General features: G+C 39.7%; 1 protein-coding gene across 5 annotated transcripts in view; it reads right to left on the reverse strand.

Annotated features, from left to right (window-relative positions):
- Nucleotides 1-12,643: 12,643 nt before the first annotated feature.
- The window catches only part of NYAP2 (neuronal tyrosine-phosphorylated phosphoinositide-3-kinase adaptor 2), a 135,895-nt gene continuing 128,039 nt past the window's right edge, over nucleotides 12,644-20,499 (reverse strand). For 4 of the 5 annotated variants that reach the window (XM_027650570.1, XM_027650572.1, XM_027650569.1 and 1 more), the window contains one exon: nucleotides 12,644-16,696. In XM_027650570.1, the coding sequence (XP_027506371.1) occupies nucleotides 16,469-16,696 (228 nt within the window). In that variant the 3' untranslated portion in view covers nucleotides 12,644-16,468. The remainder of the gene's footprint in view (nucleotides 16,697-20,499) is intronic. The other variant, XM_027650571.1, reaches the window with a different exon arrangement.

The raw sequence follows: 20,499 nt of genomic DNA on the forward strand, positions 1-20,499 counted from the left end.
AGTGCTCCTTTCCACCACAAAGCACTCCCTACATGCTGCTCCCATATCCCCACTGGATGTTGGACAAAATACAGTGAATGTCTCAAGTTTGGAAAATTATATCTATTCCTTCAAAAGGATAGAGTTTTGAAAGATTTCTTCCCTTCTAGGAGGGGGCAAAACCTTAGAAATGTGGGTTTTTTTCTTCATAGAAAGAGAATTCTCGGGAAAAAAAGGAATGTTTTGGAAGAACCGTAATGAATTTTCTCTTCCTGCTGTCTACTGAAAAGGATCTTGGTAATTTCATAGGAATAAACTTAACCTGAACACAGTTTGAGAGAGAAGCCAAGCTCCCAGATATATATTGCATCCCTTGACTGGCTGCTTGGAGAGGCAGTGAGGCTGCAGGGTACTCAACATCTTCATCTCCCAGTAAGATATTCAGAGGAAAAAAAGCTTCTCAATTTCATTTTCTCTCTTCAGACAAAGTTTTCCTGAGGGGAAAATATTTTCTTTCCTGTAAAATCCTAATTTTCTCATGGAAAGATAAGTTATTTCACCAAAAAAGGCATTTCATTTCAGAGAATCTGCATGATGGAAGAGACCCATATGATTTTATCATCCGATAAAATTGATTTCACAGTAAATTTTTGTAAAATATTTGATAGGAACAGATTATCAGCTCTTGAGAAATCACTCCATTGCCTTTCTATTTAGATCTTCATACTTTATATTTTTAATAAAAATTAACTTCTTCCAAAGAAATAATTCTCAGAAATAAGTTTTCTTTTTTATGTTGGAGTTACTGTTCTTTCTCATCTCTGTTTCTTCTTGCAATACCCCAGTACTCCGGTTGCTCATCAGGAGTCACTGGGATATTCAAGAAGTCCTCAAACTCATATGGTGAAATGTTCTCAGGGTCTTAAAATGCAGAGATGCCTAGACTGTCCCTTGTGATTCCTGGGAAAGGTTCAAATGATCAGCTGGGAGGTTCAGTTACTGAGAATACAGAGTCAATAAAATCTCACATCTCAAGCATGACACAAGAACTGGGAAGGACGAAGTAACTAGAGATTAGATGGGATCTCCCCTCTTCAGAGATTCACACAGTACAACAAACAGCATAATCACACAAACCCCTTGTGCCTCCTCTACATCACATGGTGAATCATGTTCAAGGTCCTTTTAACTTTGATAACTCTGTATTCTTGCTCCATCTTGCCAAATTGATCTTTTAATCTCCATGTGCCCAACCAAAGGCTTTGTTCTCACAAAGCACATCCTTTCCCAAAGCCCAACTGGAATCTCAGGGGCCCACACTCTTTGTTGAGACCCCCTGGTAGTTTCTGCAGTGATTTACCCAGCACATTCAAGAAATACAAGGGCATAACCATTAACACCTAAAACAAACTTTCTTTCAGTTTTGGTTTGGGTCATTATTATTTCTTCGTTTTCTCTTAGGTCTGTTTTTAATTTCATTATATTTTTTAAGAACTGTATTGAAAATGTTCTATAAAATCCATGATACACAAACCATCTCACTTTTCTTGACAAACAAGCTTTTAAAGATTCAGTCAGAAAAATATTTGTGATTAGTTGCAAGTAATGCATTATGGCCATCCCTTTCTAGTTGAAGAACATGAAAATGCAAGATGTCTTTATTTCCTTTGTTCCATAGGAGCTAAACTATGAAATAGGTGGGCCTTTGTCCAATGCATCATTTGAAAACTCATCTGTTCTGACTTTGCCAATTACTCAATGCAGAATAAATGCCAGCAATTCCATGAGAATTTAATTTTGACAAATAATGGAAAAAAACCCCCTAAATAGATCGAAACCCATAAAAAGTCCACCCTGCACCAAGTTTGCTATATAATTTACTTGGAAACTGTGGTTATCTTGTCTCATGAACACCTCAGGAACATCCACCCTAAACTAGGAAGCTTTGCAAAAGTGTAAATTAGCTTATAAATTATTCTGAAGGTAAGATCTGGCATCCCTCGTTAATAAGATACTTTAGGCATCTGTGATCTTTTGAGAGCATTGTACATGCTATTCCTCGTAGAAAATGTTGTTCCTATAAGAATCAATGAGAATTATGAAAATCTATTCTTTGAAAGGAAAAACAAGAAGAAGAAGCACAATCCTGCCTTGTAAGAATCCTGGCAGAGACATCTGATGAGTTAAAAGTCCTGATAGCTAGAAACTGTCAGGCCTATAATCATCCTCAAGATACTTAAAGAGCTTAACTAATTATGCCTTTAAATACCAGCATCATACAAACAGTTGAGTCATAGATCTTTGTATAAATGAGCACTTGGAAAATCTGAACAACTCTTACGTGATACATTTTGAAAGCTGAAATGTGCTTTATGGAGGAGACTTCATTCTCTTATGTAAGGGACATTGCAGGCTCAGCTCAGGTACTGCAGACAGGACCAATTCAGCCTCTTCAAGTCAAAAAAGATTTGCTCACACAGTATGTTCAGGAATGATCCAAAATAGTCACACAATAAATGGGGTGACCATGAATGTAGATCATCGAAATGTGATGCCAAGTGACTGTTGTTAGCTCTGGGACAATTTATGACTCACTTAACCTGTGGGCCCAGAGACCTGCAAACTCTCTATGGTGTTGGTTTCTGCACAGCTCAGAGCTCCACGTCTTTTTGTAAAAGCAGAATAGATGATGTGTATTTGCTCATGCTCACAGCAGGAGCTGCATCTCTATTCTTGCTCACATACTACTTGGGGTAAACATACAGCATTCAGCCTTGTATTCAAATACAGGGTTTTCCAGACTTAAGAACCAATGGATGTATAAAGCGTACATAACACCCAGCAGCTGTATTTTGCTTCATTATAGACCTCAGTCCTTTCAAACTTCTATTGTCTTTCTGTTATTTCAATTTTTTTTCTTGCCTTGAAACATCATTTGTTTATGGATATAATTTTTTGAGATACCATGTGTATCTTTAATTTTAATTACAGTTTCAAGGTACTTTTAACCTACAATTAGCACAGTGTAAAGCTGAAGAGCAGCATTGGTTGGACCCAGAATAACCTTGCAATTTTCTCTTTATTCTCAGTATTCAAGCTCTAAGGCTCCAGATTGTTTGATTCCCATTCGGATTTTTAGCCCATCATGAACTTGACACGGTTGCTAAGATACATATCAGTCTACACTGTGTTGATACAATATTATTTAAACACTTTAAAGGGCAGCCTAACAGCTCTCTGTAAACATAAAACTCCACCATAAACTGTTCTCAGCAGAAACAAGCAGCCTGACACAAAAATTAAATCCAGGGTATTTCAAAGATTACTATGGAAGCATCCATGAGCATCCACCAACCACCAGCAAAGCACCTCACAGTTGAGTGGCTGCCCTGATCAAGCCCCACTGTACACACAGGTCCTCTGGCTCAGTGCCTGCAGCAGCCACCCTGCCTGCAGCTTCCTATCCCATGAGGCTCCTCTCCTGCTGTTGCTGTCACAAGTTTTCTGGGAATTTGATTTGATGTTGTTAGCCCTGGCCAGCAGTTGTTTCCAGACCTACCTCAGTAACCTGCCCAAAATCAATCTGACCAGGAGCCCTGCTCATGACTGAAGGCTTTGCTGCACTGCATGCTGTTAAAATAAACAATTTAAAAAAAAAAGTTACAAAGAAGGGCCAGAGAGTCACACAGTCACACAGAGAAATACAAGGAGATAATACAGGCCAAACTCACAAGTCCTTTCGTGTAATTGACATTTATATTCCACGGTGCTTTCTTAGCTTGGAAAACAACTGTATGGAAAAAGGTTTAAAGATGATGCTAAGAAGTCTTCCCTGAAATACAAAGAAACCCTTTCACAGAGAAAAGACTTGATGACGATATTTTCTTGCTGCTCAGCCTTAGCCCATGGTCTGGGGAGATGTGTGTCCCCTGATACCATGGCCACTGCTGACACCATTTCTCTCCGACGTGGGCACACAAGGGAAGTGTCTGACAGTGCCTCGCAAACAGCCAATAAACCAGAGCAGCTCACTAACCATAGGACAACAACAATTTAATTTTAAGAGCTGAGTCAAAACCTGACGACTCCCATGACCATTTCCAACTCTCTGAAGTTAGTGAGGAATACCTTAAGTACAAAATATCCATACCTGGGACCCAAGATGCAAGGATCATGTCTCATGCTGGGTATTAACAGCATTACCCTGGTGCAATCGGCTCCTGCACCATGTTTGTATTGGCAGTAATGGACCAAGTATTCAAAACCAGAAAAAAGGATCCCAAAACTGTATATTGTTTTCAGGATGAAAATATTTGTATCTACAACCTACCTTGATGACTTCACAATACTGTAATCTTGAGGACAGTTTCACAAGGACCAGGCATAAAAATGGGTGATGCAGGGTGCTAAAAACACTCGAAAATTCTTTCCCATTTATTCAGTTAATCCCTGTAAATTTTATTTTTTTACTAATTATGCCAAATATCCTTGTGTCAGCCCTAAATTTTAACAGTATCTTTGGCTGTTTTCCTGGTGTTATTTAACTGCATTAATTATGACGCTGGTAAATGTTTGTTTTCTCCCTTTAACTTCCTCCACTAGAGCATATTCAGTCTATTCTTCATTATTTCACATATTTTGGGTCAGGCTACCAATTTTGCAGTGTCATATCTTCTCTTTTCTGTGGTTGTTCAAAATGCTGCATCTTTTCTTCTATCTTGTTTTTGTCCTTTTCTATATATTCCTGTTCATCACTTGAACTATTAAGTTTCCAATGATGAGATGAGTAAAAGCAGAGCAGGCTGGGGTGCAGGTAACAACTCTGATCACCAGGCAAGTCTATAGCAGCAAGGGATGCAAAGACAGCTAGTCCAGAAAGGATGGAAAAGTGTTCTGCAGGTGTATGGATCACCTCATATTCTCACCTGGGTATATAGTGGGGGATTCCTCTCTAAGCACTTGTGAGAATCCTCTCCAGCATGAAAACAACAAAATAGTCTCAAAATGTATGACATATAAGGAAAGACCTTTTTTGCAAGTATTTTCAACATTCCTAACACATGGAAATAATTATGTCTAGATTTCTTTTGGGCACACTAACCTGCAGAGATCTCAGTCAGTATATAGGCAAAGACTTTAATGAAACTCTTCATCACAGCATGATCTCTGGATTATTCATGTACCTTTATTAATCATCTGCCTTCTAAAGACCATTATATCAGTCAGAAGCAAACCCCGAGTGGAAAGCTGTAAATAATACTGCAAAAGGAGAGAACTGGAAGATGTTGACAACCACACAGATGGTCTCTCCCCCTTGCAGAAAAAGAGTTTCTATCTTAGAGAACAGGCCACACCAAAAAGTCTTTTTTTTTTCTGCATCGGTTTTCAGAGTCACATCATTTTGTGTGGTCACAGAGACAACCACTTCTCATGATTCTGAGGGCTAGTTTTAGAGTTTTCTTAACTTTCATGCTGTCCTTTGACACTATGCCCACAGTCAGCTCTTCTGAACACCACACTGTGGTCACTGTCCTAGTGCTTATGTGTCAGTATGTCAAGCTCTGCTGCTCCAAATTCCTATGAGATTTTTTTGTTTTGTGGAAAGTCCAATAATTTTGAAACTTGTTTCCAAAAGGAACAAGGTTTCTTGTCTTTCCTATTGCCAAGTCCTAAACTTCAGTAAACACCACAGAAAAAAATGGTTTTCACCTGATTTTTTGATTTATATACAAAACTTACTTATTGTTAAAAATGCATTTCAAAATGCAAAAAGCATTCCACTTGCAAAATGAATTATATGACAGAAAACATTCAAAAATTACTTCATATTTTTAAACAAAACCAGAGTTTTAACATCTTCTGCCATTAAAAAAGTCTAGAAAAAAGTCTTCCTTCTTGAATTTTCTGATCAGCTGTACTTCCTTTTCTTTGCATTTATCTTCCTGATATGTCCTAACATTTATAATATACGAAGAAGTTTGTTCCTCTTTCTCCAGTTAAAGTGGAAAGCAGACCAATTAATATTTTCCTTAAAGCCAAGTTTGAGTGGTACAGTAACATCAGACCAAAATTTGACATGTTACTGCTAATCCTGCCAGCCGAGAGCAGATGTGAACCTCCTTTCCTGAATAACCACCAGTGATCACCAACCTGACAGTCACCTCCAAGCACATGGGGAGTGCTCTGGGCCATCAGAGGTGCAAGAGATGGTATCGATTCCCTGCCCACTGTACACACTCAGCAGAAGAAGGGAGAACAGAAACTCTTCTGTAGTCCTACTCTCATCCCATGAAATTGTTGAAACTCAGTAAACGAGAGGCTTGTGGAGACCCAAGACATCCCAATAAGCACATTCTAAGATCTGTGTCATACTATTTCATATCTGTGAGTAAATATTTTCACCATTTTTTAAAGAAAATAAACGAAAGCGCTGTTTTAAGATAGAATCATAGAATTGACTGCGTTAAGATCCACGCTTGGATGAATATCGCACTAAACATACCTTTTTCATTGTAAATTCAGAACTGGTAATTGTCCTCACATGTTCTTAGACCACAGTGACACTATCTAGTTAGGAGTTATGAGGAGGGCTATAATGTAAGAAAAATCAATAATGTTATTTTAAAATGTTCAGCCATGAAAGAACAATCAACGGATGAAAAGACCAGGAACAATCGATTTCAATAAGCAGTTCATATTGGGTAACAAGGCAGCACAGAGATAGATAAAGATTGAACTGGTAGGAAAGAATATTTAAAGCATTAATTAGATACACTAGAGCTTAATGCCCCTCAGAAGAGTTTTTAAAAGAAGGCACTGTCTTCAAGTTTCACATTCCATTACAGAATTACATCTATCAAATAGCACTTGACAAATGTGACACTGAAAACTATTTTCTTTTAAAACAAATATAATTTGTTAAAGTATGTACTGCTGTCTGGATTCTGCGGGAGCATGTAATGTCGTTTCTTGTACTCTCTCAAGGAAAGTTACATGTCTAAGTAAAAAAGTGCCTAAATCTATGGCAAAGTAAATTACATCTTCAAATTAGGATTTCAAGCCAGAGCTGTCATAACATAGTATGAGACTTTCTTAATGTGAAGGCCCTGAATGCCAAAAAGGCACATGACCCTTTTTTCTTGTGGTTTTTGTTTGGTTTTTTTTTTATATAAGCACTTAAAATCAGGCATCCATCAAGTTTTTAAGGTATACATACATGCACACATGAATATATGTGATATGTCCATACCTTGTCACAACAAACTAATTTACTCCTTATTTCACAAGTTTACAGGAGAGCGTCAGTAGAATACAAACATATCACAAGACTCACACCCACAAACCCAAGCCAAAACACCCACAGAAAACCAGATAAGAGCAGGAATGTGAAAAGCATCCACAAGGTGCACAACGTAGAAAATGAGACTAGATTAAAAAATGAGGAGAAGAGGTAAGGGACTACTCGAGGCTGAGGTCTCCAAAGTTTTAAAATGTTCTCTGAAATAGTGGGACAAATTGACACTGGTCCCTCATTAAGGTTTTGATTTACCTTTTGACAGTATCAGACAATAACAATCTACCCAAAGATAAATCAAAAGTGTATAAAATATTTTCAGTCCAGAGTAAAACTAAAAGTGTATTTCTCTATGCCAGCACAGTGGTAAATGCATTATTAATTATTCTTCTTGGTTGTATTATCTAGTGCTCTTCAGTCAAGATCAGTTTGAAGGATAGTGGATACTTTGTCACAAACAAAAATCCAAAGTCAGCATTTTGTCAAATTTCCTATCAGTTTGGAATGGAAACAGTATAAAACTTCCCTAAACATGCCTTGAACTAGCAGAACATGTACATTAAATGCTATATTTCACCACAACAAGGCACTAAACAATCCTTCCCTCCTTTAAACCCACTAACATCACTTGACAGAGCATTCATTTATCTTAGGGACATACAGAGAAGAAAAAACCTGAGTGAAAAGCACTACCTATTCATTCTTTCTCAGGAAGAGAAGGACAGAAAGTGATTTATATGTGGCAGAAACATGTTAACATAAGCAATAGTATCTCTGTGGAAATTAGACAGGTAGTAAGAAAACTTTCTTATGGAAGTAAAGAAAGCCTGAGCTGAATTTTGCTTTTCTATTGGACTAAAACTTGTCAAAATTTGAAATTTCTTTTGGCAACAAGTTTCAAAATACCATGTGTGTTTGAATTCGTGAGCCAGGTGGAAAGTAAAGGAATCTGAAACTTTTTGCAAAAATAAAAATCTGACATGGTACTTAGTTCATTTCCAATCCTGTTGTTACAAAGGGCTTTCAACACTTCTCTCTGACACAGATTCAGAGGATTAATTCAGACAGCATACTGGAGATCTGTACTTCTGCCTACGTCTACGAAAATAGACTTAAGTGATGAAACAGAGGGGAGCTTCCTAGGATAAATGAAACACAACAAAACTACAAGGGAAAACACAACTGGTCAAATTCACAGTCTCAGTCAGTCCATAGCAGTAAATCCCTGCCACAGCTGTTGGCAAGATCATTTCAGCATTAACTATGGCAACTGTGCAGTACCTGTTTCTGCAGGGCTTGCAGCCATTCCCTGGTCACACCTGAGGGCACACACGTGCTCACAGGGGTGTGTGTGCACTGTCAGGGCTGCCCCTGAGCTGCTGTTCAGGTAAGATGCCTGGCTGGGCTTTCCCTCAAAGGTCACCACCTCTTTCTAATGCTGCAAACCCCAAAGGGTGCTGCAAGGTGCACTAAATGGGTACTGGGGGCTCAAGTGAGCTTAGATTACCCTTCCAGGTATTGATTTTCAATCCTTTGACCCTATGCACAGTACTGCAGGTTTTCTCCTGTCTCCTGCTGACTGCTGCTGCACAAGGAGTAGAAGTCTAGTTTTTGTTGAGGCTGATGGCATTGCTTGCAAGCTTGAATACTCTGAATATGTTGGATACCAGTTAGTTTGGAAATTTGCTCTCTTATTCTGTGGTACCACCAGATTAGATACCTTTTTGGGAATTAGGCCAAATGTTCTGTCACCACGGCCAGGAAGAGACATGGCCGAAGTCTTACCCATGGTGCGTGTGGAAATTTTAACTGACACAGTTCAGAGGATGAAGCAACGCTCTCGAGGTGATGCCTGGTCAGTCAAATATGTACCACAGCGAAAAACTCATCCTGTCACCTTATTCCATATGCAACTTGTGTCACCATATCCCCCACACAGCCAGGAAAATAAATAAATAAATAAATAAAGTGCTAGTTTCAGACTTCTTGAATGGGCCACATACTTCAGTAGAAATTGGGACAAAATTCTCAAATGTTGAAGGACCTAAAATCCAGGAAGAAAGTGGAGGCTTCTGCCTTCGTGGCCAAGGACACCTCAGCCTCTTTAAACTAGAAAAATAAACACACTAGCCATTCAGTTGTTGTGTTTACAAGAACAGTAAAAAGCCCTGAAGAATCTGGGAAAGAAAAGCTCTTTGGTGGGAGCTGGATTCCACAGGAGTTAATTTGAATTTCCCCAGCCAGCTGGAGCCGAGGGAAAGCTGACTTTCCACTACCCTGCACCTTGTAGAATCATTTACACTTCTCAAGTGGATGTAAAAACACGCTACAGACACTAACAGAACCATTTAACACCCACTTTGCAGAGGCGTTAATGTCTAAACAGAACATTAAGGTCATAGAGAGCGGACCCAGAGTCATTCAATTAAGAGCGACTGCTGAGGAAGCGCAGGCTCCTCTCCTCCAGGGCAATAACAGCCGGGGGCTTTCCCCTGCTTCCCAAACAGGAGCCTTTCTGCAGGGGCACGCCGCGATGGTTACCAAAAGCTGTTCAGAGGAGGTTACCTTTTGGTGGGTGGGTGTCACGTGCTGGAGAGCTGAGTCTCCATGACCTCCCTTCCACCCTGAGCGGTGCCTCTGAGCAGACCCGTGGTGCTCTGCCTGCTACTACCCCAGCCACGGGCTCTGTCCTCATGGGGCACTGCCACGCTGCTGCACTCCACTGGAATGAGAGCACAGAGGGAAGTTATGGCAGCCAGGACTGGCCCAATATGGAGCTTGTCAGCCCAAAGCACACCTGGTGCACCTGAGCAAGGGATGTGACCTAATGAAGTGCTGGTCTCCCCAGCTGGAGAGGTGCAGTTCCCTCAGGGCAGAGCTGGGTACTGAGGGTGGAGGGTATCAACTGCAAAAATGGTGGGAAAGCCCCAGAGAGAGCAAGAGCAGTGCGGTCAAGGTGCCACCATGCCATGTTTGGAAAATGGACTGTGCCTGGAAAGGGCAGAGCAGACCCAACTCCCTGCAGGGCACTGTGCCTGGCCCTGCTGCCTTGGGGGCACCCTTGTGCTGGAGACTGAACTTCAATGTTTCCTGACACGTTCCCAGCCAGGTCTCTTTCCCCAGCCCTCTGTGAAACTTGCTGTGTATACATGGAGAGTAACACTGATAAATGCTACCCTCTAAAACAAAATTGATGGTGGTTCCTCCTTCTGCTGTCCTCGTATGTTTTCGCGAGGGTTAAAGAGCACAGAGCCAGCTGAAAACAGGGGAGGTAGAGAACAACATTAACGGGAACAAAAGATGACAGGGGAACTTCTTGTACCTACAAATATATTTCCCAAAGCACATAATGAAAAAAAGGAATGAGACAGAAAGAGAGGACAAAGGAAGATGAAAATATGCCACAGGTGGTGAAAACACTGAAACCGCCACACACCTCAGTGCCAAAAATCTCAATTAAAAGGTGACAGGTGTGTTACTTTGTTTTGAAGGGAAAAAAATGCCCCATAAGAGATGTTGGCAGGTTTAGAAAATAAATGTCAAATGCATTCAGTCTTGCCTTTGAGCAGTGTTTCTTTTCAGTTGCCTTTTGTTTTTGTAAATTTTATTTAGTTTCCTGCAGTTCCCTTGCCAGCTCTGTCAGCGCTGGCCATAGATCTGAGAGATGTTGGCCGATCTCCCCTCTAACGGCTGCTCGACTTCCCTGCTGTGCTCAGGGTAGGTTTTACTTGTTCCCAAGCAAGACAGGCCCCTCTGTGCTTTAATTGCTTCGCAGCCACTCTGGCACCAGCTGAGGTCACCCTGAGTGACTGCGGCAGAGAAACAGCAGAAACTCCAGCCAGAGGTATTGTGATGGCTTTTAAAATGCAAAAGGAGCAGAGACCCAAGATAGAGCACTGCAGGCACCTTTCCACTTTTAAATAAACTTAGAGCAAATACAAGTGTAAAACTCAGCCATTGCTTTTTACGGTCTTGTCTCCTTTAATTTAAACCTCTTCTGTTTAAGAAACAATGGTATATAGAAAGTGTTCCTGCAGTGGCAGAGAAAGAGAATATACCTATTTTAACTAGGGAAAAATCTGAATTTGCCCCAGATTTGTGCTCCCTGCTGCATTTGGCAATCCTTCCCTTTCATTCTCTGTTCAGGTGCTGCTGTCTCCAGCAGTGGTCAGGCATGGCATGTGGACTGAGGTGGATGTTGGAAGTCAACCTGGAAAGTCTTTAGAAATGAGCTAGGACACAGGACTTCATGAACTATCCCACTGAAGAGCCATCAATGCAACAAACTCACAGAATCTCTGTCTGGAAAAATCCTTGTAAAACAGTGTTCTGCTCATTTCTAGCCACCCCTGTAGTATTTCTGTGTGAAACATGGAGCCTGGGAGAAAAGGCTGGAGTTTACTTTAGAGGACGAGTCACCCTGAACATCCATGCCAGGGTTTGGGGAGAGGAAGAGGAGCATGAAGAGGTAGCAAAGTTCTTCAGCCATTATATGGGCCCTGGCAATGGGGTCACTGCTGAGGAGAGAGAGGCTGTGCCTCAGGGAAAGCAGGTCACTCCTGGGGCAGAGAAGCATTTGGAAAGCACTTCCTGGATCATTATTGACCTGTCTCAGAACCAGCTCCTGCTCAAGACAGCCAAAAGATTCCCGCTGGTGCACTTCTGCATACAGGTCTACACGAACATGGATAGTACCTTTTTCGTATATTAAAGGCAGCTTTTTTTCACAAAGGGAGAAAAATTTCGTCTCAGTGCCACAAATTACTGTTTCTTACTGGATTCTTTATTAACTACTTGCTTACTTGCTCTTGGAAACCTTTTTAAATTACAAAATGTCTTCTTCAAAATATTAGGGGAATGTCTTCTTAAAAAAGTTGTGGAGTTCCTCTGCAAGGGCTGGGTTTTACATCCCAATGGATGTAAATATTCAGTTCGGAAATAGGAAGATTATGCTTACTTTTAAGTAGATATTTTAGAGCTTCATGGAGAGTGTGATGAGTCCCTCTCCCATTTGTGGATATTCTTCAAATGGAGATCTTTGAAGGGGGAGTCTTTCAAGTGAGCATCTTCCTTCCCAAACTGTGAAGAGTACTTAGGGAAAAATTTGTCTGCTCTTCAGAGAAATCTTATCCTAAGGATTAAGTTGAGGATGGCACTCATGGCATTAGATGCAACTAGGCATGACTTGCAAATACTAACCTATTAAAGTAATTAATTCATTTCCTCCAACAAATGGTGCGATTAAAAATGTGCCTAGGGAATGCTATAAATATACATCTATGACTTGACTTTTCTTCCCAGGAATCTCTGGCTAATCCCTCGTGAATAACCTGTCTCCTAAACCATCAAAAGAAAATGAACAGCCAAATATTTTAAACTATTGCTTTTTATTATAATTACACTGGAGCACAAATAAATAAGCACTAAATTATTGTAAAATATTGTCAATGCACTAAAGAAAGCAGAATTGATCTTCAAACAACATCTTATTACTTCAGAAGTATCAAAGTACATTTAATTACATCTTACCTAAAAAAATCAAGTACAAAAATGAAAAGAAAATTAATATGTATTTATACTGTGTATATAGAAACGGCTAATAATATATGATTACAGTTAGCCTCTAGCTACTCCTTACTCCTACACAATCTCAGGCACATACCTGACAATTTCTAATGAAATATAAAAAAAAGCAACATGACATTCAATTTCAAGATATTGGTAAATGTATTACATCGGAATGAACACAGAATGATTTCATTTTATTTAAAAACCCTGTCATTTAAAAACATAGTGCCATTGTCCACTTAAAAATAAACAACCCAAACCAAAAAAAACCCCATACTATTTTATACCATTTGCTTTAATTTGTCAAAAGGAGCGATAAAGTAGACATACATTGGCTAATATACGTAAACACATTTTTAGTGCAAGAATAACAAGACCTGTGACTTTACTGTGCTTTCTTGAAATCACAGTGCACTTTACACAAATTGCTACACTATAATGTTTACCTTCAGGAGTTTAAAGCAAAATAAGTGCATACCAAACAATTTCATATATACAGTCTTCATAAGTGTGTGTATATATGTGATCTGTATGTATATACAGATTGCATATTTATACAGACTACAGCTTTAATGACCGTGTGTAACTAAGCACTGTCATTCACCCTGTGACGCAGAAGCTGCTGAGACAAGAGGTGGTGTAGGGAATGTTTAACAGCGTTGTGACGGCAGCTCTCGGCAGCACGATGTGCCTTTTACTTGAGGGATGGGGTGGGCCAGCAATCACGGGACAGGTCAGTGGCCTATGTCCTGTCCTGGCTCTGTCCATGACCTTCGGAAACTACTCCACCCGATCCTCACTTCCCTCCTCTGTAAAACGGTTCTCGCAAGCGTGAGGTTTACTTCACATTTCTAAAGTGCTTTGAAGGTAAGTGCTAAGTTATATTTTACTTCATCATGTTGTCGCGCTTTGAAACAAAAAGCCATTGTTTCCATGGGATACAATGGAGGTCTGGAAGCACATGGGCAGTTATTTAGGAAGGACAACACAAACAGTGTTGAGCAATAAAAGCAAAACAAGGAGTGGTTTGTGGTGGGTTAAGTGTACAAGCAAGTCTGCTTAGGACAAGAATGCTTCAATTCCCTGATCATTATTCCTATTACATATTGATATGAAAAGGACACGATATGAACAAACACTGTCAAACACGTAACTGTTCACATTAACACCTGCCTTCCCCCAAAGGGCCGGGCGCTGCAGCCCAAGGGTCTGGACTGTGAAACTGCTTCAGTAGTGGGGTTTTAAAGGAACTACTCCGGGAAGAGACCAGTGTGGAGAAGGACTATTAAGATTGACTGAAGGCCAGCTTTCATTTTGTCACCAGAGACCTTGTGCAGTTGGGGGAAAGGGCTGAGCTAACATGGTTATGGAAAATTCTTCTCTTGCCACATTACAAGGAAGACAAAGCACAAACACTTTCTGAATAATGAACCTGTTATCTCAACAGATTTCTCATGACCAACAAGTTGTCTTCTTTCCAGCAGATTCTGGAACTTTGCGAGATCTCTGGAGTTTTTCTTCTGCCATTTTCTTTCTTAAAAAAAAAAAGAGAATAAGCAGAATATACAGTTGGTGTCTTTTGGATGTAACATGTATCCAAAGATTCCTTCACAGCCTCTGTGTTTTTTTCATGTCTTCTGTCATTTCAGCTGTGAAGGGCTCTTTAAATCCGTGTTTCAATTGTGTACCCATTCCAGCCACTGTATATTCGTAACACACCCATATTTAATGTATGCAGGTATATACGTATGCACACATCTATGCGTATATATAGATACATGCATATATACATATATATGTGTGTACACATATGCATATATACATATACAGTAATGCTAATATACATACACACATATAAACACACACTTCATCTTTTACAGAAATCTCAGTTTGGACATCAAAATATACATTAGTTAATTAGTTATAAAATATTTAAAAACTTTATTTCAGAGGCTGAAAAGAAACTACTACTGATAAAGCATTACTCAAACTCAAACTTTAGCAATATAGATTACAAAAACCGTCTAAAATTTGTTATTTTTGGTTTTTTTTGATCAGCAATTACAGCTGTGGCAATGCTGTCAATATAATTTCAAAGAAAAGCCAATATAACAAGAAGTTTCAAACAACACACCTTTTCTTCTCGGCAAATATAATATTAAAATGATTGTTTTAAAGAGGGACGTTTGTGCTACCAAACTTCAGACACATAGATAGAAATTTAAATATACAAAATATATGCCATAGATCTTTTCTTTTCCCTACTCCACAGAAGTACAAGTTTCCCTTGTTCTCAACAGATCGTTTTGGAAGATATTTCATCGCATGGATTTCACCCTCATAATCAGTATAAGCCATCTCTTTCTCCCGTTAAAACCAGGAGGTCATAATTCTTTGGTCATGACATAATATTCTGTTAAAATGGGTGTAATATAATACAGGATTGCAAGCCAATTACAGAAGCAGCCAGGAAGAAGAAGCGGCATAGCCGGGAGAACACGTTACGTGGGCCTCTGCTTCAAAACCGCATGAAATCAAGAGGGATTTCCCTACTGGCTTTCAAGGGGTCTGAATTCCAGCCTTTATAAACAACACAAGGAAATCTGACACAGCGTAAGTAAGGATGTGTTGCTGGATTTAAAAACAATAAAAATGTAAACAGGTTTTTGTCGCCTTTATTTTTCTGGACCAAAGACAAATGTGGACAGGAACGGTGGCTGCAGTGGCACTGCCTTAACCTGCTGAGCGACCGGGTCTGTCCGTCACGGGCTGTACAATGCTTAGTCACAGTGAACCATGGTCTCTGCTAATAAACTGAATGCAATGAAGGAAGAGTTTTGTTGCAGGCTTTGCTGCAGAAAATTTAGCTTCTTGGCCAAATAATTTTAGCAACTGATTCATATGAAACCAAGGGCAATTTATCTGATTAACGTAATGGGGAAAACAGATGCAGAACAATTAATATTTTAAATGCAACTCGGGCATCCACATTAAGCACTTCGGTTTTCACCGCTTGCAGTTTCACTGTTTCCCACCAGAACTCTCTCCTTTGTCCATCCTCTCCCTCCCCCCTCCCCCAAAGCTAAGGACATCTAACAAGTACAACTCTAGTTATCTTCTACAGCCCTAGCACCATGTTTTTTGTACTCTTCAACAAAATGTACAACCACATGCTTTTGTACAGAGGCCACATCTAGGCAGGTCAGAGAAATAAAATGGTGGCGGTGGGGGTGAACAGTAGAAGAAAACATAGAAAATAGGTAATAAAACAGTATAACAGTAACATTATATAGTAAAATTCTTCATAAATTTTTGAATTTTTATATTTATATATATATATATTTAAACAGTGTATTAGTTTGGATGTTTTCAATATATTGGCGAAATATTTACATTTTGATATCTTCTGGATCCAAAAAAATCCTGGATAAATACGTATGCCTTAATCCAGTCAGAAAAGTAAATCTCTCTCTTGATTGACAGGTGAGCACTGCATCGGTGTGGGTTTTTTTCCTAGGAAGTTCACCACCTGCAGATAAGTCTTAAGTTAGAGCCTTTGCCTTATTAAGAAAGCAGGCTACCTGTGCTCGGTGCAACACAGTGGAGAAGGCATCCTCCACAGGCCTGTCAAATTGCAGTGTCCCAGAACACAGTTTGTTGTTTGGAATAAGGAGGAGGGCTGTATTTCTTGGTCCCGGTATTCTTTTTCCAACTCGGCAAAATAGGCATGCTGTCCTGTTTGCAGAGTCCTTTCTCTGATTTCTGTCGAGCTTTTATTTCTTTGCAGAGGCAACGCTTTTTTTCGATCATATCCAGCATTGTATGGTCCCCTTGCAACCACTGCATACACGTGACCTATTGGAGGGGGGCAGAGGGAGAAAGAAAAGAAGGAAAAAAAAGAGGAAAAAAAGTACACAAATAACTATTTTGGTCATAGATTAAATGTGCTTTTTCTTTGCAAGGTCAACTTACTTTTATTTGAAACTCTAATTTGTTTGATTAATAAAAAAATCTCTATGCCAACAACAGAATCAAAGCTAGTCTTTACTTCTAACTACTTTAAGAAAAATGGGTAATAAAAGGTCCCTGTTTTAACTTCTCCAGAGCACTGAAAGCTAATAAAGATAAATGTTTTTGGCTAACTAGCACTGGTTGGATTTTAAGTGATGGAACAGATCTTAAAAAGGAACATGGATCTTAACAACATCCTTAAGTTGTGGAAAGAAAAAGTTCTATACACTGAAACCCATGTTTTATATTGCTTTCCAAATCCAATTTGTCACATTAAAAGCAGGGTGTTAACACTTCTGAGTATCAAGCTAAATATAACTCTCTTTAATTTTGTTAAAATGATTTTATGAACTCCATGTGAATTATATGGATTAACCTATCCTACTCTGTGATGATATTTCATTAACTGGAAGGCACTAAGAGTTAGAATCTCCATGTTTTCATGCATGTGGAATGTTTGAAAATGTGATCTTGATCAAAAAATTGAGGTTAGCATGTGTCTAGCTGTAAGTACATGTCACAGCCCCTCTGAAACCAAGAATGTAGCTTAACTGGAGTTCAGTGGGTTGTTCACGATTGAAAACGTGTTTGCATTCAAAGGCTTTTGATTGGAACCGAAATCACTAATAGTAAACTATCCTGAAAGGGCTAATTGGTTTTGGATATCACACTGTATACCTGCAAATCAGAAAACTTCCTCTCACCATTAACTTTGCAAATATAAAGGGATGTCTTGACTCTCCCAACATGTATTTCCCATACTAGTCATGAATTAAGGATTTTTAAGTGTAAGCACACCATACGATCACAAGGGCCATCCATCTCTGCTCCTGTCATGAAAATGCACATGTACAGTAATACTTCAGCAGCATTTTATGATTCATGAAGGAAATGTATCCTTATTATTAAAGGTATTTGAGTGCATTTAATTGTGCATATGCCTTTAGTTCACAAGTCTTAGAATGCCAAGCGTGGGCATTCACCATGTTCCTAGAACTGGGGACTGGTTTGCTTAGAAGCTACTGTAGAAACTTCTATTGCTCTGAGTAGTTTTTGTGGTCAGCTTAAGGAATAGTCAGCATTTAAGGATAAACAGATAAAGAAAATATTCAGATTCATACCAGGAAACAAAGCAAAAGAAACAAATGTGAGCAAGCCTAACAGAAAAAGTAATAATAAATTATGTAATCAAACAGAAAAATAAAGAGAATACAAAAATGTGTGTATTTTTTTGTTAAAAAAAATAAGGAACAAAACAGGATAAAATCATTTTAGATAAAATTCCCGTTCTTTATACAAATACAAAACCATGCTTACCTCATACACCAGATAGTACTCTGAGTAGAATAAGTTTAAACCACAATATGAATCTCAATATTGAATATTCTTATGAATTTTGAATTACACAGGCAACTTATCTGCAACGTGTCCTCCTGAGCAGCCGAGCCATTCTTCGGGAAGTCTGTTGTGCCTGCTTTATTAATTGAATACTTATCTTTCATTTCAGGAGTGATCTAACATTTCCTGTGGTGCAGGCAGGTGTGAGGCACATCATCTGCCACAGCCATGAGACTTTGTCTCTTTGGGTTCCCAGGCTCGGTCCAAAACTCACTGACTGAACTGGAGATTCTCCCCTCCCCACCCGGGGCTCAACTCCACAGATGTCTGGATGAGGCTCTACCTGACACAGATTTCCTGCCCCTCTGCTCGTCAGTGATGGGTCAGTACTTACGCAGCAATGTCTTCAGTATGGCTGGGTCCTCCTACGTGGGGAAGGACAGGGACACAGTCTGCACACAATTCATTACCCAAAATATTCACCAGCACACCAGCTTCTGTGCTGGACTTGACGACAACAGCGCTTGAGTACAGGTTTCCTCTTCTAGGCATCGGGAAATACCTTCTCTTTTATAGCCCATCAGGCAAGCAAACAGAGCATGTGCCAATGCCGATCCCTTACGGAACGAGGTGTGCTCCCGTCACCATGCACCACACACAGCACACACAGCAGTCACCGTGAGGGTGTCACATCCACACTGCCCCCACACTCACTACTGTACCACACGCAGTGTACTGCCAACACCATGTCTTTTGGTAGCTGACCTCCTTCACAACTAAAGAAGCATTTGGCCATGCTAATTTCTAAAACACCAGTTGCAACTTCCCAAAGACAGAGATGGTGTTGTAGAATGTATCAGTTACACGGCCACTCTGCCACCCCATGCAAAACAGCCCCTAAAATAAGCCCAAGAATAGGCAGCTTCAAAATCCTTTTTTATATTGGCCACTGTATTTTGTTACAGTTAGTGAATCATATATTATGAAGAATTTGAGTTTTTCCACTTTCCCAGACACAGATTTTCAAGTCCACTTGTGATTTTTTTAATGCTATTTTTGTTCAATGTCTAAGTCCTTCGCACTAGCATTTTCTTGAGTGTACTGTCCACATGGCACAGTCCTCTCTGTACCTGCATTCAGGTAACTGTGTGTGCAGGAAAAATGTGCAGAGCTGGTACATGCAAAGTCATTTGCTAAAATAGACCAAGTGAACACATATAATGCGGGAAGGCTTGGGGGAAAAAGCTTGAATGTGAGAACAAATATGAAAGGGTTTTGTTTGATAGTTTTGTCTAGTGTTTAAGTGCAGCAAATTAAAAATGTTTGGAACAGGGTGCATGGCCTCCTGAAGCTGCAGAACAGACCTAAGAGGAAATCCCCGGTTTGTAGATCAATGAACTACAGATATGGCAATAACCATGTTGATGATACAAAGTCCAAGAGGGTTAACTAGATTTTCAGGGTGTCCTAGACAAATAACAGGTGCTGAGGACAAGCCAGGACTCAACCCAGCTGATTAATCAAAGCAAAAGCCCCTGATGACTTCAGTAGGGCTACCAAGGTGTCTAAAGCTAATGTGTTTAACACTACAGACTTAGGCCTAATCCTTTCTGTGACTAAAATGATGGCACTCACACTTAGTTACAGCACTATTTTTTTTTCATATCCTCTCTCCTTTCTGGCTTCAGCCTGCTCCTCTGGTCATGCATCAGGTTGTTAATACCCCTGCTAAATCATAACAAGGAATTTTTTCAGCGAGAGGCACAAAAAATAATGATGTTACAAGATAATTTATGGAAAAAAGTTGAGCATTGAAAAGACTTCACAGCTATACAGCTCTCCTGGGAAAGATCCCATAGTTCTTGAGGAATGGTACACATACTGCAGCATGTCAGAGCTTGGCTGCAGATGTGGATGTAGGCAGACAGGCAAAAACTGCATCAGCACTGGAAGTAAGAGCCAACAAGACACAGCACAGGAGAGACAAAGTTGGTTTTGACTGAAAAATCTTGGCCCAAAGCCTGTTCTTACTAAAGAGGAACTAAAGAACCAGCACCTATGTTAGGACTGTAAGGAGGGACCTTCTGGAGACTCCAGAATGTGTATCAGGTACTATGTCACCTAATATCCTTTGATATTAGAACAGTAGATAGTAGAATAGTAGATAGTAGAATTTACTAATTGTACATCAGTTTTTGTTTTGAAGGAATTTTTGCTCATTAGATTATCCAGCATCTAAGAAACTTTTTTCTTTGTTTTATTTTAAATCAGACAGAGCAAGAGAGTGAAGGAAAATACCAGGCAAAAGC

Source organism: Corapipo altera, unplaced genomic scaffold (genome assembly GCF_003945725.1).
Source record: "Corapipo altera isolate COAL_440 unplaced genomic scaffold, ASM394572v1 54, whole genome shotgun sequence".
Lineage (NCBI taxonomy): Eukaryota > Metazoa > Chordata > Aves > Passeriformes > Pipridae > Corapipo > Corapipo altera.